This window comes from Psammomys obesus, unplaced genomic scaffold (genome assembly GCF_907164565.1).
Source record: "Psammomys obesus unplaced genomic scaffold, mPsaObe1.curated_primary_1811, whole genome shotgun sequence".
Taxonomy (NCBI): domain Eukaryota; kingdom Metazoa; phylum Chordata; class Mammalia; order Rodentia; family Muridae; genus Psammomys; species Psammomys obesus.
Window position 1 is genome coordinate 3,392,792 of NW_026596125.1, and position 27,989 is coordinate 3,420,780.

The 27,989-nt window shown below is 38.6% G+C and overlaps 1 protein-coding gene across 3 annotated transcripts in view; it reads right to left on the minus strand.

Annotated features, from left to right (window-relative positions):
• The window catches only part of Hpse2 (heparanase 2 (inactive)), a 618,971-nt gene extending 593,211 nt beyond the window's left edge, over positions 1 to 25,760 (minus strand). For all 3 annotated transcript variants that reach the window (XM_055591606.1, XM_055591605.1, XM_055591604.1), the window contains exons 1-2: positions 25,457 to 25,760; positions 22,093 to 22,250 (exon numbers count right to left, since the gene is read on the minus strand). In XM_055591606.1, the coding sequence (XP_055447581.1) occupies positions 22,093 to 22,250; positions 25,457 to 25,746 (448 nt within the window). In that variant the 5' untranslated portion in view covers positions 25,747 to 25,760. The remainder of the gene's footprint in view (positions 1 to 22,092; positions 22,251 to 25,456) is intronic.
• Between the last annotated feature and the right edge of the window lie 2,229 nt (positions 25,761 to 27,989).

Genomic DNA, 27,989 nt, shown 5'->3' on the forward strand with positions numbered 1-27,989 from the left:
AAAGGGAAAATCGTTTTTCTCCATGAAGTTTCACTAGGTGTATCAACTACTCCACAGCAGGTGCATCACCATGCCCAAGAGTAGAAACAAACACAAAATAAACTCAATAGACTTTCCATTTCATTTTGCTTTATTTGGCATTTTTTACCTTATTGGTCTTCTACTTGTTTTTTTTTTTTTGGGGGGGTCTATATTTCTTCTCTTTTGTTCCTTTTGTTTTATTTTTAAGTGAGAGATTAGAAGCACATAAAGTTGGTGGGTAGGGTAGTAGAGAGGTTCTTGGAAATATTGGGAGGGGAAATAATCAAAATATATTTTATGAAAATTTTATTTAAAAAGTTAAATTTAAAAATGTCAGAGTGAGCTGGGTGCAGTGGCACATACCTCTAATCACTCAGGGAGGCAGGTAGATTGCTCTGAGTTTGATGCCACCCTGGTCTACAAACTGAGTCTAGAACAGAAAAGGCTACACAGAGAATCCCTGTCTCAAAAGACTGAAAAAAGAAGAAGGAGGAATGAGGAGGAGAAGGAGAAGAAAAAAGGAGAAATTAGAGAAGGAGAAAAGCAAGGAGAAGAATGAGGTGGAGGAAGGAAGGAAGAAAGAAAAAGAGAAAAGATAAAAAGAAGAAAAAATGAAAGGAAGAAAGAAAGATGTCAGAGTGACTCACTATAATTAATCACTGACTTACTTAAATATACTCCATATTACTAAGGTGCTAGGCACCTGGAAACATGATATTAAACATTCTGTAAATAATTCCTTGTCTATAAACCAGATTTCTCTTTAGGAGATACAATATTATGCAATGGCTTGTAAGTCCTAAAACTTAAGCTACCTATCCACCTGTACCTGTTACTGATGCACTTGGAAGTATTTTACCAAGTATGTTAGACCTTTGGCTCCAATGTTATGGGTTCCTGCCCTCGCTCTGCTACCAACTAGCTATGTAATCTTGAGCAAGCCACTTAAGAGCTCTGGGCCTAAGCTTCTTCATTTGTGCAATGATAAAATGGAATCTGCATCAGAAGACAGTCATAAAATTTAAAAAGTGGGTATAAAATTAGCACAATATTTAGATTATATCAAATGCTCAATACAACTCAATAATAATAATATGATAATAATGACAACTGACAAGGACATTTACTTATCTAGTTCCTATTTACAGACAAGAATATACAACTGCAGGACGAGGATGGTTTATGTACACATTATTAGATATGAAAAAATCTTTTATATAACAAGATTTATGTACACATATAAAACATAAATATATCACAGAGGGAGTCTCAGATACAAAAGCATTTTCTCTGTCCAACACCAATACTGGGAAAATGGGATTTTGGTTTGGTTTGTTTGTTTGTTTGTTTTCACTAAAGACCCTTTAATTCAATTAATTCAGCACCTACTCACAACAATTTAATATATGTTGTTCATATACAAGATATATTTCCCCAAGTGCAAAGGGAAATTTTGAAGACCTGAGAATATCACTCATACAACCGGCATGCCGCATAACTTCCAGCATCTCTCTTGCAATCTGAAGATTGCTAAGGGGAAACATTTTTTAACATTGTCCTTAACTACCAAATGTTCTGATTTTGTGCTTTTGAAGAGTTGTTTAGAAGAAAAGAAGAAAGAGGACAAAAAAAAGAAGAGGAGTCCCAGGCATGGAAAATAAAACAGAAAATAAAATAACAGGAAGAAGAGTAGGAAAGGAGAAAATATTTCCAGGTAAGCCAAAGGAACTAAAACATTGCTACGCATTAACTGAACTTTTTACAAATGATGGCTGACTCATGGTCACATTATTCATCCCTTAGTTTGTAAGCAGTATGATCCATTTTTTTTTTTCAAAAAGAAATAGACAAAGTCTTCCACTTTGTGTTCATTTCAGTTCATTTTTCTTTGTAACAAGTTCTTCACTATCCCTTTCTTTCTACTCCTGACTCACTGATGTAATCAATCCTACCTCACTCTTGAATCCTTTTAAGAACCTCTTTGTTTTGTTCTTTTGTAGCCTTTCTACTGATGTCCTTTTATACATCCATACCCCACTGTTATATTCTATTCTATGAGTTGAGTTGCCATTACATAAATCCTCCTAAGTTACCAAATACAATTTTCTTAATCACAATTATTCCTTTACTATTTTATCTTTGCTTAAAGGATAACATCCGAAATTCTTAATTTAACTCTCAAGTTACTATATCCTACAGTATAATCCCAAACACTAATTTAATTTAATTTCTTAAGAAATCCCTTTACAAGGATACTATCATTCCAGCAAAGTAGAGCCTACAGAATGGGAGAAATATTTACCAATTATACATCTGTTAGATGATTAGTATTTCGAATATACATTATATATGTGTGTGTGTGTGTGTGTGTGTGTGTGTATATATATGTGCGTGCGTGTGTGTGTGTGTGTGTGTGTGTGTGTGTGTGTGTGTGTGAGAAAAATCATCTTTGGGCTGCTCTAGCAACAGGCCAGACCCACATACTCAGACTCTAGGCCAGTAGTTCTCGACCTTCCTTATGCTGTGATCTTTTAGTACAAAAATTCCTCATGTTGTAGTGACCCTCAACCATAAAATTATGCTCATTTATACTTCATAACTGTAATTTTGCTACTGTTACAAATTATAATGCAAGAGTCTGATATGCAGGATATCTGATATATGACCCCTGCGAAAGGGATGTGCAGTTCCCTAAGTTTGAGATTGTTGTTGGTCTCAGCAATCTCAAATTCCACACTACTCCTGCCACCAAGCTAGACCTCTGCCTCCAGGATAGACTTGTGCCCCAGACAAACCCAATACAGCTCAATCTATGTGTCCCAAGTTTCAGATAAGTCACAGCCAGGTTAGCAACCCTGACCTCACTCATTGCCCTGCTTCCTAAACACACTGGCTTCAGATCTATCCAGTGTCAAGTTAATCCTTGAACTCTCACCTTCCAGGTTGGGTCTTGTGTTACAAGACATATTACATCTCAAGTTCATAGTAGTTTTCATAGAAACAGAAAAACAACCCCTAAGCTTCATATGAAACTAATATATATATGTCCAAAGAAATCCTAAGGGAAAAAAGAATAAAGCTTTAAGCATCACACAACCTAATTTGAACAAATCTATAGAAACCAAACAGTAAAACATAGGCATTAAAATACATATCAATGGAGCCAGAAAAAAAACACTCAGAAACAAATTCACTCATTCATTCCCTTATTTTCAACAAAGATGCTAAAAACATGGGACAGGGAAAGTTAGTCTCATCAATATATGGCACTTTAAAAACTGGATATCCAGAATCCAGATGCAGAAGAAATTAGGTCCTCAGCTTACACCATATACAAAAGCCAACTCAGGGCCAATGGGTTGAAGTGTTAGGTGTCAAGGATGATCTCTTGAATTCAACCCTTGAGACATGAGTGGAAGAACAAACTCTCACAGGCTATTCTCAGACCTTCACATGCATGCTATGGCATGTACATACACATTAAATAGGGAAATGCTATTTCAAAAGTCAGTTCAAACTTAGCTAGTAACTAAACATAAGATTTAAATATTAATGACTAAAACAGTGAAACTGCTAATTCATAGAACCTAGATGAAAGTTCTATGACAGTGGTCTAGACAGTGATACAAGGTAACTCCAAAAGCAAAGGAAAGAGAAGAAAGTAAGCAAATGAGATTACAACCAACTGAAAAGATTCTGAATTGGCAAGAAAAAAGCAAAAGTGTAAAGGCAAGCTCTAGAATAGAATCATCTATCTGATATCAGAATAATATTCCAAAGGAATTTAATTCAATACAAGAAGACAATCCAATTTTAAAATAGTAAAAGGAACTAAACAGTTTTCTCTCAAGAGGTAATGTATAAATGGCTTGATAAGTATATTAAAATAATGTTTATTGCCACTAACCATGAAAATAAAAAGCACAGTGAAATCCTAACTGCTGGATATATATTATCAAGAAGAGTAAGGCTAGAGAGTGTAGCCTACTGGTAGAACTCCTGCTTGACATGTTCAGAGCCGTGAAATCAATCCCCAACACTGCAAGAAAACAAGACAAAAGGTTGACAGGATATGGTAACAAGAAAATCCTTGTATAGTGTTGAGAACATAAACTAGTATTACCATTGTGTAAAACAATGCAAATGTTCTCCAGAATATTAAAAATATTCTATAAGATACCTTATATTCTATAAGAATATCTTATATTCTATAAGATAAGCTACCATAAGATCATACTAAATGTACCACAAAAAATATAAGTGATGTGAGTTAATGTATATGTTACTTAGTTTAAATGAGCCATTCCACAATGTATAGATATTTTGAAACATAATGTTATACATAAACACATATAACTTTTGTTTTAAAAGATAAAAACATAAAACACCGTGCAAAAGGTAGAAGCTCAAGAATTATTTCTTCTTTTAAAGCATCATCATCTCTGGCTCCAATTAGAAGGCTGCCATTTTAGCAGAAGGCCAAATAGCACAGTAACAGACCAAAGGCTAAAGACACCAAAGGCAGTCACAGGCTGGGAAGAAAGCTGACACTACATTTAACGAGCCAATACACTGACAGACTAACTAACAGAAACATCTTTTTAGAGATAAGACTGGGTGTCAAAATAAAAATGGACTTTTTTAATTTTTATTTTTTTAATATTCATCACAGGTTATTTACTTTGTATCCCAGCCATAGCCCCCTCTCTCATTCCCTCCCAATCCCACCATCCCTCCCTCATCTCCTCCCTGTCCCTTTCCAAGTCCCCTGCTAGGGGAGGTACTCCTCCCAGTCCATCTGACTGACCCTAGCTTATCAGGTATCTTTAGTACTGGCTGCAATGTCCTCCTCTGTGGCTAGCAATGCTGTTCCGCCCTCGGGGGCAGGGGGAGGTAAAGGAGCCAGTCCTTGAGTTCATGTCAGAAATAGTTCCTGTTCCCCTTACTAGGGTACCTGCTTGGATACTGAGCTACCATGGGCTACATCTGAGCAGGGGTTCTAGGTTATATCCATACATGGTCTTTGGTTGGAGAAACAGTCTCATAGAGGACCCTCGTGCCCTGATATACTTTGACCTTGTTGAGCTCCTGTCCTCTCCCGGTCATATTAACTCCCCCTTTTATCATATGATTCCCTGCACTCTGCCAAAGGTTTGGTTATGAGTTTCAGCATCTGCTTTGATACGCTGCTAGACAGAGTCTTTCAGAGGCCCTCTGAGGTAGGCTCCTGTCCTGTTTCTTGTTTTCGCCTACTTTCCTTTTTTTTTTTTTTTTTTTACTGGCTATTTTTCTTTCTTTTTAGTTTAAAGTAATTTTAAATTTATAAAGAAAGTTGTTAGACTATTACAAAAAAACACCCTTCCTCATCTACAGAACTGTGAAGAAATCAATTGCCAAGATAATGGCTCAGCGTTCAACACTCTCAAACACATGGGTGTGTGTGGACTTTATGAAAGAAAGGGAACATGGTTTTCAAAAGGACCACAATATAACAGTCAAAGCCAGGAAGCAAATACTCATGCTTTGCTGCTTACACAGTACACCTTATCAGCTTTTACTAGTGGTCCCATTAAACGTCTTTTTATGTTTTTGTTTTTCAATTTTATTTTATTTTTAAATTTAATTTAATTTATATATTTATTACAATTTATTCACTTTGTATCCCTTCTGAAGTCCTCTCCCTCCTCTCTTTCCAGTCCCCCCCATCCTCTCTCTTCTCCCCTTATGCCATTTCCCTAGTCCCCTGATAGAAGAGGATCCCCTTCTATCTTACCCTAGCTTATCAAGTCTCATCAAGGCTAGCTACATCATCTTCCTCTGGGGCCAGGCAAGGCTGCACTCCCCTGGAGGAAGTGATCAAAGAGCCAGACACTGAATTCATGTCAGAGACAGCCCCTGTACCCCTTACTAGGGAACCCATTTGGAAACTGAGCAGCCAATGGACTTCCTTGGAACAGAGGGTCTAGGTCCTCTCCATGCATGGTCCATAGTTAAAAAATAAATATGAAGGGCAAGAATACAGCGTGGTTCATGGACGACATTTAGCAGTGGTTTATTTTTCTTTAAATTCTTGCAATCTAAACAATCTTCATGTATTTCCTTAATTTTATGACTGTCACTTTTTTTCTCTTCTTCCTTCTGATCCTTGTCTATCAGGTGGACTTTTCAATTTTAAAGATTAAAAAAATAATAATAATAAGTAAAAGACTGCTAAAGAAAATCCAAAAGGCAGAGGCAGAGAAGAAAAAGTAGACATCCTTGATATAAAATACTTTAAATCATTATACCTGAGTAAGAGGAAAGAACTTGTGAGGAAATCACTAATAAGCTCCTTTGTGAGCTCAGACACAGAGTTACACAATGACTACATATGCATTGTCCAGCCATGAGCTCATGCCTATGCCACCTAAGATCACAAAGTCCATAACCAAAGGATAGCCAGCATCCTACGTCATAAAGGCTTTGGGAGGCAATTCCTTTGAGGTATACACACACTCAATTGCAGTTTGAAGTAAATAACTTACTCAATGTTACTGTCCATGGAAAGAGGCAATAAAATGAGATTAGAAGGTTTATGTTCTTCCTTGAGCACCTGTGCTCTGGAAGCTTTTTCAGAAAAAGGAATCTGAAAGACATGTTAAGAATAAAGTACTAGAGTCAAACAGTCCACCAAAGTGGACAGAAGGACAATGTCTTGGTTCTGCTACTTATTATCAATATAGAATTTAGCCAGAGATTTAACCTCTCTGAGCTTCAATTTCTCTTCCATAAAATGTGAATAATAAAGAATTTACCTCTGAGGCATTACAAAGCATCACCACACCGTGATAGGTATGGTGCTACACCCATAATCCCAGCATTTGGAAGGTAAACGGAGGAAGCATGCCTAGACTACCCAGCAAGGAAACCAAAAACCTGGAAGAGACACTGATTTACAGGAAAACTGTGACAAAGGACTTGCATATCTGGAATATATTCTTTTAACAACTTCATAATTAAAAAAAAAAAAAAGCAAAGGGTCTCACAAACAGCCAAAAGTACAAGAAAAGACACTGAATATCATTATCCATTGGGTACTAGAAATCAAAATCACAGTAAGATACCATTTCATATGCACTAAGAATTTCTAGAACCAAAAAGAGTTATAAAAAGTAATAACAAAGATGTGAAAATGAAACCCTCATACCTTTTGGTTCAAATGTAAGTAGTACAATCATTGGGTATGTTTATCAGTTCTTCAAAAGTTTAAACATATAATTGCTATATGACCGAGCATATAATTCTATTCCTTGGTATATGTCCAAAAGAAAGGAACACACATGTCTATCCAATAACTTACATATAAATGTTTATAAGCAGCACTATTTATGAGAGTCAAAAAGGAAACTCAAATGTCCATTAGGCTGATAAATGGATAAACAACACATGTGTATCTATATGGCTGGTTATAATTTAGTAAAAGAGAGAAATCAAGTACTGCCATATGTTGGAACCAGGATGAACACTGGAAAACACTGTGCTAAGTTTTAAAAAGTCAGTCACAAGCCAGATGTGGTGGTTCAGGCCTTGAATTTCAGCCCTTGGGAGGCAGAGGCAGACAGATCTTTATGAGTTTGAGGCCATCCTGATCTATACAGCAAGTTCCAAGACAGCTATAAAGAACTATAAAGAACGTAACTCCCCCCCCCAAAAAAAAAATTCAATCAGAAAGTATTATTACATACATTATTCCAAGGTCTGAACTATCCAGAAAAACAAAAGGATTGGTGTTCCTAACACTGGGGGAAGAGGGGAGTTATGAGAAAATAGCTAAGGACTAAAAGGTTTTCTTTAGAGGTGAGGAAAATGTTCTGAAATTATAATGAATAGTTTCACAACTCTAGGAATATACTAAGTTACTGAACTGCAAATTTTAAGTGGAATGTGAGTTGTACACAAAACGAATTACATCTCAATAAAGCTTAAAAAAAACAATGATCATAAAGCTCATAGCATAGTGGCAAGCATCTTGGAAGTGTTCAATAAAAGTAGGCTGATGGCATTATGGAGATTCCAGAAAAATGCATTTATATATACATATATATGTAAATGATAATAATCACATGGATCTTCAATTTCAAAATTACAAATCCATTCTAAACTGAAAAGCTTTTACAATCTCATCAATAGCCTCATGACCAGTTACAAACATTTTTCAATAATCAGAAACAACAGCAAATTTACCTGATAAGACCTTTTGAAATCTTCTTCAACTATTTCAGGAGTAGTTTATTATTTATTCCTTAGAAATGCCTCTGTTTTGTATCTATTGTACCATTACTGAGTCTGTCATTTTTTCTGATAAAGTACAAGCTCTTAAAGGGCTAGGACAATGTCTTCTTTATTTTTATGTCCTAGAAGAGAAGCATATTGAAGGGTTGGCATATGGTAACAGCAGGGCTCAATTAAATGAGAATTTAACTCCGAAAATATCTAAATTTTTAATTGTTTTATTTATCTGAACTCCAGCTTCACCTCCTTTAAGTAAAGAACTAACTAGGTTGATACGGTGGCTCAGTGGGTAAAGTCATTTGGTGGGTGGACAAGGACTTGCATTTGATCCCCAGGAACCATGTGAAGGTGACTGAGAGAACCTATTTCACAAAGTTCTCACCTGAACTTTACATGTACACAATAGCATGCATCTGTACACACACATGCTGTATACATTCGGAAATAAAATTAATTAATTAACTTTTAATTTAAAAAAAGGAGTTGTAATAGCCAACCAATTTAACAATTGTAATATCTCTACCAGATGAAAATGCCTCGGTGACACTTCATTCAAAGAAGTTTCACTAGGCTTGATATTCTAAGAACTTCAAGAACAGGGTAATAACTGTCATCAGATGGTACAGAGCTAGCAAAGCGTGCAGTCACCCATACAAAACAGTACACTTAACCCACCTACTATCATTGCTAAAGCAAAATCGATGGAGGCTCTACCTAGCTCCCATCTACTGCTGCCTTTTGAGAGCTGCCTTCTAGCTACCATTACCATCAATGTTAGTATCCAACAGCCAAGCTTCGCTGCTTCAAGTGTGGTCTGCAAACTAGTAGCATAAACATAGCATGAAAATGTGTCAGAAAGTGGCAACTCACTTTTAACCATATCCCAAATGATGAATATACACACTGTAAGTTCAAGCATTCTAAAATATTTGGCAACACCTGGGCTCTAGATTTGCTAAGGAGTCTTAGACAAATCACTTCACGCAGTCTCCTTCTCCCCCCCCTTCCTCCTCCTCCTCTTCTCTTTCCTTTTCTTTTTCTTTAGTTAGTTATTTACTTTACATCTCAATTGTAGACTCCTCCCTCCTCTCTTTCTGGTCACTCCCCTCCTGTCTGTCCCCTCCCCCTCTGTCTTCCTGTCCCCTCCAGGTCATTCTATGCTTCCTCCCCACCCCCCTACTCTTCTACAAGGCTCCCTATGCTTCACCCAATGTTTGGCTGTGAGTCTTGGTTTCTGTTTCTCAGTTGCTGGGGAGAGCTTCTCAGAGGACATGCAAGATTCCCATCTTCAAACACAGTAGAGCTTCATCAGTAGAGTCAGGAGTTGGCTCTCTCCCACGGAGTGGATCTCAGATTGGGTCAGGCATCTGTTACAGATTCCCTTGATCTCTGCTCTGTCTTACTCTCTGCATATCCTGAAGGCAGGGTAAATTCTGGATGAAAGTTTTTGTGGGTGGGTTGGTGTTCCCCTCTCACCACCAGAAGTTCTGTCTGGTTAAACGGTGGCCTCTCCAGTCTCCATGACCCCTGCACTAGGGGTTTCAGCTAGAGTCACCCCCATATCCTCCCATGAGCCCACCCTGTTGCAGGTCTCCGGCTTCTCTAAGAAGTGCCCCGCTCATGGTTGCTCTTCTCTCTGCAAGCTCTCTGTCCTCTGGCCCCAGCTCATCCTATATCTGTTTCCCTCAGTTCCCTCTCCTATCCTTGTTCTATCTCTTCAACCACTTCCACTGACTATTCTACTTCGCCTTCTGGGTGAGATTCGAGCATCCTCCCTTGGGCTCTCCTTGTTTCATAGCTCCTTTGGGTCTGTGAATTGTAATATGGTTATCCTCTACTTTAAGCCTAATACCTACTTACAAGTGAGTATTCATACCCAGTGTGTCTTTCTGGGTCTGGGTTACCTCACTCAGGATGATCTTTTCTAGTTCCATCCATTTGCCTGCAAATTTCATGATTTCCTTGTTTTTAATAGCTGAGTAGTATTCCATTGTGTAAATGTGCCACAGTTTCTTTATTTATTCTTCAGATGAGGGACATCTGGGTTGTTTCCAGTTTCTGGCTATTACAAATAGAGCTTCTATGAACATAGCTGAGCAAAGATCCTTGTTGTGTGGTGAGGTATTTCTTGGGTATGTGCTGAGACATGGTAAAGCTGGGTCTTGAGGTAGAGCTATTCCCAATTTTCTGGGAATCTACCAGATTGATTTCCAAAGTGGTTGAACAAGTGTGCACTCCCACCAGCAATGGAGGAGTGTTGCAGAGATTCTTATCAGGTGAGCACTTTAGACTCACAGGAAAAACGATTGGGTTTTTATATTGTAATGTTGGAGCTCCTCCCTAGAAACTGACTTAATTTACCTAGGACCCAAAGTTTTTAAGTTTCTCTGGCTAACTCTAATGGGGAATCAGAAGTGGGAAGCAGTAATTAACTTTAATCTTAAACCAAATGAGACAATTAGTAAGTGGCACTGCTCCACTGGGTAATGAGAACCAAAACTGATCGCCTTTGAAGAACTTGCAGTACCCAGTAGTTGGGAAATTTAAGTATTCAATAAATGGTATTACAGCCACACTTATAAACCAAGAAATAAATACTTCCACAGCAGAGGCAAAGTGAATACTGAGAAATACTAGTGTGGGTCCATAATACAGATAAGTACCTGCTGTAATACAAGAGTACATTATCCTCAGGACAAAGTTTCTTCTTGCTGCAGAGTTGTTGGGAGCTTCAAGGAAACACACAGTGTCAAATAAAGGGCAAACCACTTCTCCAAGGTGTCAGAAAAGCCCACACCTTACTTGCAGTTTCTTGATGGAAAGTTCAGGAAGACTAGTTCTGCAGTCTGTAATACAGGAAATCCCCTCAGCACACCTTCCTGATTTACACTGGTTTTTGACACACACCACATGTGTCTTCAACTCTCTTTTCTACCCCCACCCCAAGTTTTCAATTGTTCAGCTCCACATTTAGGTGATGAAAACTTAAAACCTGTGGCTATAACATCTATGAAAAAGTTCATTTTGAAAGCTTTCTAAATTTCTACTTTATTGCCATGAGGAAAATAGAAGAAACAAAAGACCTCAGTCATCCACTAACACAAAAAACCCTAGTGAAGAAAGTTTTCTGGTGCAAGTTGTTGAAAATCCTGGCCTTTGGACTAGGGTGCCAGTCACTGGTTTTTACAAATGTTCTAGGAAACAATAGCATTTATTTTTCCAATGGTTTTAGGTTACGTGTTCAGTTTCACCTAAGGATTTTAACTTGGCTAAGTCTGGCCTGGAGTTTCTTTTTAATCTAAATCTTACCGGATTTGCTTAAAAATCTATTCTTCCAAGGGGGTTCCTAACAGCTAGACCAGAAGTCTACAATCTTGTTTTCAAATAATTATAGGAAAATAAACACCCAATTGAGAATAGCATACCTATCTCAGACCAATGAGAGACACAAGATTTATCTTAGTGGTGTCTGTATTTCTCAAGAGTTGATGATTTAGTCACTTTATCACCAGAAAGCTTGTTCTAGTTTCAATTATGCTGACTTACAACAGGCCTCCTACACAGTAAATAAAGCACACACCATTTCCCTTTTGTTAAGTGTGTTGTAACAGATAATTGAAAACCTTTTAAATTATTTGTTGGAAATCTCAGCAGTGATTTTGGCCTCTGATAGGACACTCTCAAAATCTCCTCTATCCTTTGGCTGTTCTCTAGACTCCTACCCTCACCCCAAGCTCAGGTCCTAGTCTAAATGGTATCTGTGATTTGGCTCCTAGATCTCTAAGAATGCCATTCTGCAAACTCCCTCCCCCCTTTTTGAGTTTGTCAATAAAGAATAGTTCAAAACATGGAACCATTGAGGTCAAAACTGAACTCTAGCACACATACAAGCAGACATGGCTCTCACAAATAGCACAGTACCATCCTAGCCTCCCAGAGAAGTAATTTCAGGTCGAGCCACTACCACAGAACATGTCACTGTGCCTGGACAGAGTGGGGATAATCACAACCTGAAGTGAGACTGTCCTGGAATCAGCCATGGCTCATCCAATTATTAGCTTGGTTACTTAAACAGCCCTGAGATGATGTAGAAAATATAATCTCTTGGTTCCTTTGGTTCTTAATTTCAAGTAGCTATTTAAAAGGTTATCTATTGACTTTTACAGATCTCAGTTTAAAAGAAAGATAACAAAGAAGCAGTGAAGAAACAGCTTTCTTGAAATTTCACCTTTGTCAGTTCCCTTTTCCCTTCACAAATTTCCATGATGCCTAGTACTTGGAGGGAAAATAAACCAAAACCTAAATAACCTAACAACTTTTTAAGGTTTTTGAATATTTTTTCAAAAATTCTTATCTACCTCTTTGTTGCCATCCCTTACCTCAGTTAACACAGCTGCTCCATTTCCATCATTCCTCCAATACATATGCTTCCATGATAAATTCATTCCAATGGAAACTACAGGACCTGTCCACAGGTACTTTTTTCTACTCCTTCATTATTTCCTGAAAGATGGCAATCATCTCTTTCAATTATTCTTGTGTTCCCCTATAATTATAATCCCCCTATAATTATGTTTTCATTGTGTTATCTAACAATTACCTTGTACCCTAACCCACAAACCATTGAATGTGCATGTGATACATAGTTCTTCTAATGCTCCACAATGATTGAACACGTGGCTTTCAGGTTCCAGAAAAGTGAATGGATGAGCATGTTCAATAAATAAAAGACCAGATCTTTTTCTCTTATCTAAACAAAATGTGGTGAGTAGAATATATTCTAATCCTAGTTGTATTAACTACTCTATATTTCACTTTGTAAAAACACAATAAGAGGTTATGCTGGCTCAGTTTTGTCAACTTGACACAAACCCAGACCTACCTTGGAAGAGAGAATATAAATTGAATAACTTTCTCCATCAGACTGCCTTGTGGGCATATCTGTAAGGCATTTTCTTGATAATAATTGAGGTGGGAGGGCTCAGGCCACTGTGGGCGGTGTCACCCAGGGACAAGGAGGCCCTCTGTTGTATAAGAAAGCAGGCTGAGAAAGTCATGGACATCAAGCCATTAAGCAGTGTTCCTTCATGGTCTCTGTGTCAGTTGCTGCCTCCAGGCTTTTTCTTTAAATTCCTGTCCTGCCTTCTCTCAGTGATGCAGTGTGCTCAGGACACGGAAGACAAACAAGCCCTTTCCACCTCAAGCTGCTTTTGGCCGCAGCAATACAAAGAAAATTATAACAAAGGTCAATAACTACTACTAACATTATTATTGACCCAAAAGCCAAGCTAAAACCTCTTCTCCTGGGTTCCTATTCCGATTAATTCAGCTCTTGCTTAATTAATTGCCTTCTCTGAGCTATAACAACCCTAGAAGCTTTTTCTATATCCTTTGACCTATGACTACATTTTTTTCTTGTTCTTATAAGAATTTTTGCTGGTGTGTCTTAAGAAGTATATATCTCCCCGAATATTAGACTCAGACACTATTTAGAGACTACAGAGTTAACTGTCTTCATTTTAAATTTAAGGAAGGTTTCAGAAGATTTAACAACAAACCCAATAGTACAAAATTGTTATAAAAACAGAGACTAGCACTGATATCTCTGTAAATCTCACAGAAAGAGGTAAAGTTTGAGCTTGCAAATTTAATGGATGACATCATTCAGTTCCTGCTCTACAACGCATTGAGTAGGTGACCTTGAACAATTACCTGCACTGTACCACAATTTAATCTATAGCATTAAATCAAAAGATTTTCCTCACAGGATTAATGATAGGATAAATATGCTAATGCATGTAAACTGCTCTAAATAGTACCTTCCACATAGAAAGTATACAACAATATAGAGTACTACAATTATTATTGTTATGTGGAAAAAGTCATTCTTCAAAAAAATCTAAAAATTATACAAATTTGGATAATTTACCTTTTCCTAGCTTTACAATCCCATTTTTCTTCAGTACACTTTATCTTTCCAGAACAAATTAAAAGAACTCGGTTTAAAATCTAATTCCCTCAACAAAAACATACATACATACATACATACATACATACATACATACATACATACAACCATTCCCAATACCTAATGGTTATATATGCTAATCCATCAGTGGACATCTGAAACTGTATGGAGTAATGAATTTTATGTATATAAATAAATAAATATATATATACTATGTTTTCCTATATATACATACTTATGATAATGCTTTATTTGTAAATTTAACATAGTACAATAATAACTAATATTAAAACAGCGATTTGGGGCTGGAAAGATGGTCCAGTGGTTAAAGCACTTGTTGCTCTTACAGAAACCCAAGTAGAGTTCCCAGCATCCCAGCTCACAATCAGCCATAACTGAAATTCCAGGAGATCTCACACCTTCTTTAAAATTCAGAGGGCACCAGGCACACACATGGTACGCATACATATATGCAGACAAAACACTCATACACATAAAATAAAATAAATCGAAAAAATGAAAACAGAGCAATTATAACAATTTCACACATCCACCTCATTTTTCTAAATATGAAGCTTGTATCTTTCACTCTTCAATTTATTTGCCACAAAAAAACAAAATACATATGTTTAACTTTGTAAATAACAAAAATATTTTGATTCCATTAAGTATGATGAAGGTTATGTCTATTTTAATTTCTATGTGTTTATCAAGGCCAATATGCTTTAAGGGTAAATTGACAAAGATAAAAAAATAATCTGCTTAAGTTAATCAAGTATACATTGGAAGTACCTGCACTAAATTAGATTTTATGTGCAGAAAATTTAGAAAAATTGAGGAAGAAATATTAGTGCACACTAGGTTAGGACTAGGCTATTGAAAAAGTGGACTTAGAGCTATGAAAGACAAGTAAAATTTTTAATTTTAAAAGGTAAGATGTGGATCCCAGGTGGCAGGTATACCATCTACTATATACATAGGTAGAAGACCTAAATAAAGATTAGCCTGAATAAAGTCAAAAGATGATATTGGAGATTATTGTAAAAGTATAATGACTATGTAAGACCATAGTGCTCTGAGAGTATTTGTTCATGTTTTAGTCCTCTTAGCAGCCTCAAAATCTAGCACAATCTTAGCATATCACTAATCAAATATTTCTTGAAATAAGAAAAATTACTATTTTTCACTTTACCAAAATAAAGAATACTGAACGGATTTGACTCTAACAAGAACATGAAAGACAAAAGACAAAACTTTCACTATCTATTCATACCATTAGTCTGGAATGTGTGTGTATTCATTTTGTCTAAATCACCATCCACAGACAAATACATAAAACAAAATGCCAATTTCTCTCATCTTCCCATCTCCTCTTCCTTTTTCCTCCCCTTCGGCCCTAACATTCAGTGAGTGCTCAGAGAGAATGTGAAACAGCTGAGACAGCTGAAGTCAAGAAATGCTTGAAGCACTGAGGTTGAGCTGATGAACATCTAAGGCCTAATGAAGGACTCTTGAGAAGGCTCTTGCCACCGAAAACCCTGACCATAGGCTTGGCAGGTAAACCAGCCTAGGAAATGCTGAAGGGAAAAACTTAGTTTTTATAAGGTCTCCCAGAACTTAGGATAACATGAGGAAATTTTTTAATAAATTTGGCAGGAGAAATACCGTTATTCAGTGTTAAAGTTTATGTGGTACAAGAAATTAGACAGATTGCCTGTGAATAATATGACAGGGATACCTGGTCTTCATTTATTTTCTCTGACTTGGTGAAAAACATAGATCTGAAGTTTGACAAATTCATGTTGCTGTTAATTTTATTTAAATTTGTTTTTACGGTGTTCAAATACATTTTTGGGAGACATGAGATATGCAATTTAAAAAGAAAGGGAAGACTATATATGTGTGTAAGAAAGTTTGTTTGGTTAAATCCAGATCAAATTTTGAGAATCTTGAATTTTAGATATAGTAAAATAGAATTGACTCTACAGGTAAAACAAATACTGTTTCTCTTTTCCTTCCTTTCTTTCTTTTTGTACTGAGACAGAAAGGACATCTTTCTTCCCCACTTTCCCTTTTTATTCCCCACCTTTTTTACCTAGCCCCACCCTGTTGACCTTCCCAGATTTGCTCATGTTTCTTGTGCATGTAAACTTGGGTCTTGGTACATACTAGGGAAATATTCTTCCAGTGAGCTATTACTATAGCCTCATTTCAAGGGCACATTTCAACCAGGGCTTTCAATGATGCTTGGTTTCATGTATCTTTTTCTGCCCATTTATACCCTTTCATTAAAGTACGTCTTAGTAACTGCACTTGATAAAGTTTGAGTTATGAAGCATATTTGAAAGATGATTGCTGAATATATTCCATTGTATAAATGTACCATACTTTCTGTATCCATTCTAGGTTGTTTCCAGATTCTGTCTACTAAAAATAGAGCTGCTATGGCCCTCACATCTCTGAAATCTACCATCATTTACAGACTCAACCTGATTGGTACCTAAGGCCAGATACCTAACTCTTGTTATACTTGGGCAAACGAATTTGTTCTCCTTAGGTTTTAATTCTTTATTACCTTGGTGTTAACTCTTCACACAGGAAGAGACTATGACCATATACTGAAACCAGCACTATCATCTGTTAATAAATATTATAAGGCAGTGTAAATAGCCTGTTTTGCTTTAAAGTTTTGCTCATTTATTTCAACAATAAGTTACAGATTTCCCCAAAAACAACACTAATGTTAAATGGTGGTTTGGGACATTATCTTTTATATATTTTATATTCTGTTTTTCATTGTTTAGCATAATATTAAATCCAAAGTAGATAATTAATAATATTTTGTTTTTATTAACTGAGTTTTGAGAAACATTATATAAAATAAAATGAGATAATGAACACTGTATAATTTCAAGGCAATATATGTATTTTTTTACAACTTTGCTAATCCTATGTCATGTGTCTCGATAAAATAGGAAAGAAAGAAATTCACAACTTGATCTTCATGAAAACTGGAGAAACTTCCTAAATAAAATGGAATAATAATATTTGTAGCATGCCTTAGAGTTTAGCAAAGTATGCTCAAATTCATTGTTTAGAATAGCAGCTCTCTGTAAAGTCTCCAAGAAAAGAAAAGAAAAAATAAGAAAAAATAAAAAAAAATAAAATTTATATAGAATTGTGAAAAAGCACTATCATATCAGGAACTGGAAAATCAGACATGGGAACTACAGACTGCACACAAGGAAAAGCAAAAATAAAAATAAAAAAAGCTACTTACAGTAAGAGTTACTGCTGCCCCAATGCAAAGCTTTTAATTTAATGGTAAAATTGGCCTAATGTGTAGCCTGGAAGCAAAGCAACTTTGATGAACAAAAATTTTAAACTATGTATATGTAGCTAAAATAATGAAAAATGTCATTTAAGTAGCATTAAGAATGAACTTTATGAATGCATACAAGGGAGACAAAAGAATGAAGAATCTTTACATATGCCTTAACTCCTTATTAATTGGTCACTTTTATCTTCCTACAGCTTTCCACAGTACTCTTAAACTACTGGGAAATTTTTCTAAATAATAAAGTACCTGGGAATATTTACTGAAGATCTATCATGTGTCAATTATATGATATTTAGCTACAATATACTTTGTATTTTAGTTGGAAAGGTAAATGAAACATATATATGGGAACATATGCAGAAAGACCCAAGAGAACATAAAAAATAAAAGCATGCCTTCCAAAATAAGAAGAGATCACTTGGAACTTCCTGTTCAAAAGAGACTGTACAAATAAAAAGTGTGGCTGGGTGGTGGTGATGCACGCTTTTAATCCCAGAACTCCGGAGGCAGAGGCAGGTGGGTCTCTATGAGGTCAGCCTGGGCTACAGAGTGAGTTTAGCCAAGGCTAAAACAGAGAAACTCTGTCTCAGAAAAACAAAAACAAATTAGAATTGGGTGTGAGCCAGGCATGGTGGCACTGGCATATGCCTTTAATCCCAGCACTCAGGAAGGCAGAGGCTGGCAGATCTCTGTGAGTTGAAGGCCAGCCTGGTCTACAAGCGAGTCCAGAACAGCCAAGGCTACATAGAGAAACACTGTCTTGAAAAAAGAATTAGGTGTGGTGGGGTGACATTTGAACAGAGCCAGGAAAAAAAAAAAAAAGACATTCAAGCAGAAATATACTAGCTTAAAAAAAAAATTGGTTTTAGGATGAGAAGGTCCTTTAAGGAGATCTGAATAATCAAGGAAGGCCACATTAAAAGGAACACAGAAATTCCATATAATAACGAAAGCTTATATGAAAAGTAGGAAAAGTTAACATTGAATGTGAAAGACTTTAAACTCCATATAGAAGAATTTGAAAAGCTTATATAAGCAATCCACAAATAAGGCCTTTTAGGAAAAAAAAAAAAAAGGTAACATGATAAACATATTTTTAGACATAGAGTGTTTAATATGTATTATAAATAGTATACATCTTCATTACAGCCATACAGAGAGAACCATGAAAATAAAGCACACTGAAGACATATGAAGAGGGGTAGGCTAGAACAAAACAGACTTAAGGAAATGTCTGCCCAAGATTATATTGTGGAAAACAAATAAAACACATCACATAGAACAGAGAGAATTAGGCAAAGGTGAGGTTCACAGGGCTTAAAACATTACTCTGTTTTACTCCCTCCATCATTACCATACTTATATGAAATTCAAATTACCCCATCACAGAACAAGATAAGTAATTGTACCAAATGATATATAAATGATGGCTTCACAAAGTTCAAGAAAGTATAATTGTTCTACTGTGCTCCAAAAGTATTTGAAAAATAAAAGCCACACAACTTATTAATTGCATTATTAATTCAAGAAAAAATTAACAACAATGCAGCAATATTACTGAATTAACTAGAAAAGTATGTGTTTCGACAGGCTGGAGCTGCAGTTCAATCTCTTCTCTAATCCTGACACACAAAATTCTCCTTGGCATCTCCTTTCCCTATCTTAAAGTATCCCTATATTCTCTTACTCCTCCCAAATGGTTCCTTACATCAAACTCCTTCTTTTCTCACTGAATTCACTCTCTCTTAATCTTAATCACTACTTACTAACACTTTATAACATTAAATATAAATATTTTAAAATCCTTTAACTTTCTTATAGTGCTTTGTCATCAAAATATTTATAAATTACCTTTTTATAATCCTCACAGAAAAAAAGTGCACAGCAGGTATTATCATCACCCACATATTATTGAGAAGCAGTAAGCCCAGGACACATTCATTAAGAGTTAGATCCAGGCCTACAGTGTGAGCTTTCTAAGCCTAACCTCCCTATTTTCTTCATTATATCATTGGGTTTCATACTGTATTTGTGAGCACAAATTGTTATTTAATATCATGTTTAAGTGAATGTATTTTAATAAGCTGCCTTGATGGTCAAGTATGTAATGCAGTGCCATTTACTAAATGAATCTAATTATTTTGAGTTGTCTGTAATGACTAAAATTATTACTGGATAAAAAGTGACAAGGAAATAGAATGTTAGTAAAATTGTTATTATACCAAAACAATTTTGTCTTAAATTCTGCAATGTAACATTTAACAACAAAGACAGCATGGGTGATTTAAGGATATGTGAGCATCAAAGGGCAAGAATAGGGCATTCCTACTCTCTTTAACTCTGGTAAAACCTCAATTGCTGATGTAGTTCAGAGCATCCTATTACCAGAGAGACATAAATCAGGAAGAGTTCAGCTAGGAGCAATAAAACAGATTAGCGTCTGGAAGGGCTAACTTTAAAGAAAGTTTTCAAAGAATTAAATCCAGGTAGTCTATGAGGCTAGTGCCCAGACCAAAGACAAGTTATTTTGAAGGTATGCATCTTTAAAATATACAGGTATCACTGTAAATATCTGAAGAATATTTAGAAAAAGAAAGTTCAGGAAAAATTTGCAGGCAAAGAGAAAAACTAAAGATAAGAGAAGTCACTCCCTCTGGCATGGTAAAAAAAAAAAAAAAAAGAAAAAAAAAACTATACTCTTATAGGTGTTTGATGCCAGGTTGGGTAGGGAGAAAAGTCCATCTGGGGTGATCCTACATTGACCCTGAGTAGGGGAAGGACTGAAAGTAAATAGACTTTTCTATTCTTGGGTTTGAGGGTTGCTTTTTGCTTTTTAATTTTAATTCTGTGAGGTTTCACAGACACAGTCATCTGCCAATTTCTTTTCTCCTCATGATGCCTACTTTCTCTTTTCATAAAGGTAAATAACCTGTATTCTTCTCTTTCATCAGAATCCACTGTGTTCAATGAAAGGTTAGCAGAATTTTAAATGCAAGATTTAAAGAAAAGTCCATTTCTAACATAAATTGTTTTTCCCCCTCCCAGCAATTTCTGAAGCTCTTACAAGTTTTTCCATAAGCTAAAGAGAAAATGGTCTTAATGAACTTGAACAAAAAGCATCTTTCAGGAAAACTATTAATATGCCCATCTCCTGTCTGATGCCAGAGCTGACAGTGACCCTAAGAGCTGAGACTATGGGTCAGCACCAAGGCTGTTACTGTTCAGACTGTCTTTTACCTTTCAGTGTCTCATGCTGACTGCTAGCAGATCTGCATGCAAATCACATTTTATAGCAGTGACTTTCACCTTTTAAAAAATGGATTCTTAAACACTTTCACTCTTGGTGCAAACTGAGTAAGTTTTAGGAATGTTTCAAACTCAACAAACTGTAGTCTTGCCCTTTGTCTACTCTGGCGCACACGCGCGCGCACACACACACACACACACACACACACACACACACACACACAAATTCCTCATTCAGTCCCAAAATTACAAAGATATCTCCTTGTTCAGGTGATTTATAAGAACAAGTTGTAACAAAATCCAGAAGACTCTGAAAACCTGTGCCCAGTTCTTTAAAATAATAATACTAACACTGTGAGAAGAAACTGTATGAGAGAGACACTCAACACACACACACACACACACACACACACACACACACACCAAAAAAAGAGACCCTGATGGCTCTTAGACAGCCTTTAACAGCACGAATGGTTGAAGATGATGCAATTTCCACCCATCTCTGAAAGAAATTTTATCTCTCTGGTTATACTGAAAATTTCATAGATATTAACAGTTTAAATATCATTTTCATTTATTTCTAATAAAAATAAAATTGTTCAAATTTAAAATAATTGGCCTCTCGCAGAGGAATAGAATTTGGAGTTTTCAAAGCCTTTGTAAGACTTAACTCATCTGATTCTGGCTGTAAAGAAAGCTGACATCTGCAATGCCACTGTTATACTGAAGAAAAACATATGACTGGAGTTTGGGCAGTCCAAAGAAGGGAAAAACCATGCAAAGATTTCCAAACCTTCCTCAACAGTGGAACAATCTAAAAGGTATTATTCCATTAAATTTTTGAACAGGTTTCAAAAAAGGTTAAATCTCTGTCTCCCATTCCAGGAAAACAAGAAACAAGACAAACAAAAGGTACATGTGCTTAGAATTTTCTTTAAAAAAAAAAAAAAAAAAGCTCTCAAACTAGCCCACAGAAATGTGGGCCTACAGGTTCCAAAATTTTGGAGACTCTACTGCCCAGCACAAAAGCAGACAGCCTGGACTGGACAACCTGGGGACCTCACTTTGCACAGTCACCTCAGGAGTCTCACACTCCCAGTGAACCCTAGCCTGCTCTGCTCCAAGTCTGCCCCTGCCCCTTACACACACACACACACACACACACACACACACACACACACACACACACGGCTTGATCCCACCCCCAAGTTCCTCCAACACTCAAAATCGGGACCAAATTTCTCACCATCCTCATAGTTTTTGAGATAGTAATCCGGGCCCGGGCCCCCGCGGCTTTTCGCCGGATTTCTCAGGTTCTGGAACTGCAGGAAATCAGTCCTTTTGCCCCCGAAGCGCAGAAAGGCGGGCGAGAGTCCCCGGGCCAGGGTCACCAGACGCTTGGAGCTGCAGGGGTAGAGAAAGAGAGAGGAAAGGATCCCGGGAGAAGGCTAGAGCGCACTGGTCAGGGAGCAGGGCCCCTTCTCACTCCCTGCAGGAGACCTGGCGGGAGATTTATTATCTAAACCACTCTAGCTTGCAGCCGAGCCGGCAGCCGGCTGCTCTGTGGCGTCTCCTTGTACCGGCTCTGCTGCCCGCTTTACCCTCAGTCTCTGAGTTCCCAAGGGCTGTTCTTCCTGACCCTGCTGGCCGCAGCTGCGCCCTCCCACCGACGCCTTGATGCCCTAAGAACCGGTTTCTAAAGGCTTGGAGGTAGATAGGTTTGTTCTGTGTGTTGGGGTAGGAGCACTTTTGCGGCGAACTTGAGGCCAAGGCGCAACTGGCTGGTTTCTGCCACTACCAGGAAAGCGCTTCTGGCACAGGCGCGCAAGGAGCGGACCGCCAGCCTCTGACGGTTGCCAAGCTTCCCAGCTGAAATCCGCGTTGCCTCCCTGGCCCCAAGGGCATAGTAACCTCCAAAATGGTAAAACTTGGCCTACTTTCTCTAAACCCAGGCATAGCACATAAAGTCAAGAGGTTTTTGTTTTTGTTTTTGTTTTTTAATGCCAAAACTGATTTTCCGCTTCTGTTACATTGTAACTGTGTAGCTTCCCAACTCTTCAGAGAGGTTCCCAGGATAAACCCTTGCCTTTCAGAGGATCCCCTCCCCAATCCCGGGTAAAACCTGTGTCTTTTGGTACTTAAAATAATTTGGTCTGATCTCAAGACAAAGAGCATTTTCCCATCACACACACACACAAACACACACACATACACACACACACACACACACACACACACACCCACACACACACACACCACTCTTGGCCCCAACTGGGGCTTTATCTTTCTTTTTCCTTGCGGTTTGGTAGCGCTGGGTTAGAGACAGTGGGAGAAAGAGAGAGAGGGAGGGAGGGACAGAGGGAGGGAGGGAGAGAGGAAGAGAGAGAGAGAGACGGAGGGGGAGGGAGAGAGACTGGCGAATTTTGGAACTTAAGCGTCGGGAAATTTTGGAGTACCAGACAGTAGCATTTGGGTCTACTCAATTTCAGCATTTCCATCAATAGGTTTTTAAAAACCAAAGACTGCTACTCTGGGAAGTAACTGGGAACTAGCCCGGCAGATTCTGTAAATGCTGAGGAAATCAGCTGTTGAGTGGAGTTCCGCGTCTACACAGTTTTTAACGCTTTGCTAGTTCAGGTCGTGAGAATCCCAATCAAAATGGTGACGTTAAAGAGTATCAAAAATGGAGGTGAATTCAAAGGGCACAGAAATAAACAAAAACTCCACTTTCAGATACTTTTTGGGACGATACACGTCTGCCCTGAGAGTTCCGCTGGCCCTAAGGTCTGGCTGAGCTCTCCAGGACCGAGCTGCAGGGCAGGCGCAGTTGAGGCGTCGCGTGGGCCGGCTGAGCGCAGAAAGGACGTCCGCGCGAGTGCGGCCCCAGGGAAACGCCGCACTTCCAACCTTCCGGATAAAGACTGCACAGCCAATGCAAATGCGCCCCGCCACGGCTTCTTCCCCGAAAAGCTGCCTTCCAGAATTGTTCTGCAGCAGGGAAATATTTAGCGCGAACAAGCTGACATTTTTAAGGAGGAGGAGGAAGAAACTCGGAGTCCGCGCAGCTGGAGGAGTGCAATGCAAGTGGGGCGTGCACTTAGGAAAACCTCTGTTGCACCCCACATTTGGATGAGTTCGAGAAGCGCTCTGCGGCACAGAAAAGCTTTCAAGGATGAAACCCGAGTGCAGCGCTCGCTGTTCCTGCCCCCCCCAGCAACTGTACCCTCTGGAACCCCGAAACGGCCTCGCAGTGGTGGCGGCGACCTCCGATTCTTTGGGCTGTGCTACCCCGACCTGGAAGCAGCTCTTGGCGCAGTGCCTACAGCTACCTGTTGCGTCTGCAGACCTGAGGCTGAGCGCTAAGGGGCGGGTGCACCCAGAAAAGCAAAACTCGAACTTCTCTGAGTGAAAAATGCTCACTAAAAGATGTGTGGGGGACGCAGCCTGGGATCTGGAACGAGATGGAAAGCACTCTAAGCTCTTTGAAAGCCCAAACTGAAGCTCCAGCTTGGAGGGAATTTTCAAAACCTTAACACCTGGAGTTCGCAGTCAGAGGTTTTTTTCTTTCATACTTTTTTTTTTTTTCTTTTTATCTCCAACGTCTCCCTCCCTGCAACTTTCCCTGGCTGGAAGGTATCGCGATTGCTCAATTGTCATAATAGTAACAACCAGGGAAGAGGGCGAACTCAACTGGAGTGCCAGGGAGTTCCAGCCTCCGGGTTTGCTAATCCGACACTGCCGGGTTCGGGTTCAAAACCCCCAAAGCTTCCCCTTGAGAGTTTCTAGGACCTTTATGGATCGAGTACGATATACACTACGACCTGAGCAACAGTTTTTTTTTTTTTTTTCCATACTGTAAAGAAAAACTAAACTATGCAGTTACCAAGGAAAACTCAAAGAGGAGTTCGGAGGGGGGAAGGGCTCCATCTATAAAAAGTGTCTTACAAAGTCAAGTCTGGTAATGACAGCGGAGAATACAAAATAAAAAATTTAACTCCAATTCAACTTGCTCACCGCTCAGGACTCTCCTTAAATTGGTTTTCTGTCTGGGAGTGAGAACTGATGAAACCATCTTTCCTTTTCCGTGGCAAATTCCACTTCCATGCACTCTCCCAACTAAACACTCGGACACATGCACGCTGCTTTCTCTCACACACAACACTCCTATAGAGTCTTTGTTGTTCCAGATCTTCCTTTTTGTAACTTCCCTGAACCTCTTGTTTCTTTTTCAGAGGGGGAGACTAATTGTGGATATATGTAAGCACAACATTTTTTCAGTCATAACTGATAAGTTTCTGAAATGCCTTCTGCATTGCAAACATGTGCATCTTAATAGAAAACATTGCTCTTCTCAATCACTAGTTACAGCCTCACAGCAAATATTCCAGGAGGGGGAAAACCTCCTTTTTTTCTCTTTGAAAGACAGATCGGTTTTTTGCTGCTGCTGCTGCTGCTGCTGTTGCTGCTGCTGAACCTCCTCCTCTTCTCCTCCTCCTTCTTGGTATTCTTCTTCCTCCTTTTTTTCTTCCCCCTTTGGAGCAGGGGATAGGAAGAGAATGGGGGTGGGGGTACTTAAATTTTTAAATGATCCATCGAAGCCCCTGCCTTACCTTAAGAAATCGAGCCAGCCATCATGAATGATGGAAGGATCCAGCTGCAGAGAGAGGAAGTTCTCATTGACTGTCCTGACTGGGTTCTTGGTGCTCACATCAAGTAGAATCAGGGTCTTTTCCTTCAAACCTGTAGCTCTGTCTACAGGCAAGGGTCTCCTGTCTCCAGCGTGGAAGGAGAGGGAGAAATGGAGCAACAGAGCCAAGAAGAGAGCCACCAGGGCTAGGCACGAGGGGGGGCAGGAGCTGCTGGAGGACATGGCTTCAGGGAAAGCACAGAGCAACCTCATTAAATCCCCCTGATTTAAACTTCTCTCCCTACTGGTTCTCGATGGTGACTAATTGTCCTTATCTAAAGTGTGTGTCTATCTGACCCCCTCTTCTTGCCCCCCCTATTCTCTTTCGCCCTCACTCGCTCGCTCTTGCTCGCTTGCTCGCATTTTTTTTTTCAGTGTTTTGGTGCTGGTGGAGCGAACTCACGCCCCTAGCCAGCCTTCTCAGCAACTCGTGCCAAGAGTACTGTTCACCAGCACCGCCCCTTTAAGAGATTTGACTGCAGACATTTTTTAACTTTTTAAAGGTAAGGGGTGGGGGAGGGGGGAAAGGGAGGGATGGCCGTTGTGCCCTACTGATTTAACCCTCTAGGGTCAGGAAGCGCCAGTGGGATTAAAACAGTACTATGGCACCATTTTGGGTAAGAGCTTGTTCTCACTTCCTCTCCCCAGGAGGCTCTGGGAAAGGCCCTTTACCTCCTGAGGAGCAGTCTGTCCTACTTCTTAGAGATCATCCACTGTGTGCCTTCCTTTTTGAAGCAGTAAAAGTAAAGGTTATTAAGCTGTAAAGGGTCTTGTGATGGCAACTATAATTTTTGCCAAGGCACAGAAAGCAAAGAGTCCGTGCCAATGTGTGCAGACCTCTGAGCCTTACAAGGCAGCCACACAGAAGCAACATTTCTCCTAAAAAGAATGGGAGACCAAGGTATAAGAGAGGGGACAGAATGACCAGGTCAAAGAGCTTACTATTCAGGATAGTCAAAAAGAATTAGTATGTTTCACGGCCCTGCTGCTTATGTTGGGGAGGGGGTGTCTTGAACTTTCCGTTTATGTTGTTGGCTTTGGCAACCCATTAGGCTGCCTTTGGATGGTCAGGGCACTCTGAGTATATTTGAGCCACTCCTTGGTCAACAACCCTCAGATTTACCCTACCCTCTTGCAGGGAAATTTGTCTTTCTGATGCAGAAGGGGGCTACTAGGGTTTCAAATCCAGCCCCTGGTCAAAATTAAGAGTGTGCCTGCTTGTAACTTCTGGATACAAATTAGACTGGTCTTCCAGATGCATTACAAACCTCTGTTCTTTGTATTCCCACCCTCAATAGCTTGCAGATTATTCTGAGTCCCATCCTGGCACCAGAGAGGAAAAAAATAAAATTCAGACACAATTAGAGGCAATCACACCTGGGCCCTACTTTCAGCTTCTTTCTGAGATATAACAAGCCCTACTTTGGCAGATGAAGAGAGCTACTTTATGAAAATTGGGTATGTAAGAATCCCAAGGAATTCTTTGATAAAACAGATTAAATGACAGTTTAATACAGAGCATAGGTCCCCCTCTCCCAAGGTAGATGCAGTGGGCAGTATCAGAGCTCAGCAAACATTGTAATAGCAACCTATTTTCTGCCCTTCAGCCAAAAAGGATTAACAAATCTAGATAGGCCTGGACTAGATCACCTTCAGCTAACATTCCCTGAGGATAATCTTCCAATCTAAGCAACCAGAAAATGTGGGGGTTGTGCTGCATTGAACTGGGAAGTACTATGAAAACCTTCTAAAAATATGACTACATAGAATGAAGTTAGCAGAGAAATCCCAAATCAGATCACTTAGAGATGTTTTCTAAAACTAAGTTATAACATGAATTAAATATTGGCTTTAGCCTTAATACCTGCTACCTTTACTTCCCTAAATTTCCTAATACCTCTGTGTCCTTAAAGATATGTTTACACTGCTGGGGTATGAATAAGACAGGTGTAAGTTCTAGTACAAAATACTGCAATTTTTAAAAGTATACTGACACTTCCTGGAAATAGTGACAGCCTGGTGATCAAAGACTTCTCTGTATCCCTGGACTCAGATACTTAGTGAGCATTGAAGAATATGAAGGGCACACAGTAATAGTAAATCAAATCCTGTTCAACACACTGAGATCACATACTGCTCTCAAGAAGAATTTTGTTTTCCTAGTTATTAACAGCTTTCTGGCCATCTTCTTCAGGAAGTACTTATTTTGAAAAGTTATTAGTTCACTTACTACATTCAGAATTAAAATAACCTAAATCATCCAGGACAGCCAACGCTACACAGAGAAATCCTGTCTCAGAACGAACAAACAAACAAACAAGCTATTATCTTAACGGAAAGTAAATTTTCCAAAGACCAAAATACCCTTTGGCTTACAAGTAAATGAACTTTGGAAGCCACATTAAGACAACTGCAAAACAGTTTCAAAGAAAGAAAACATACCCACTAGATGTCTA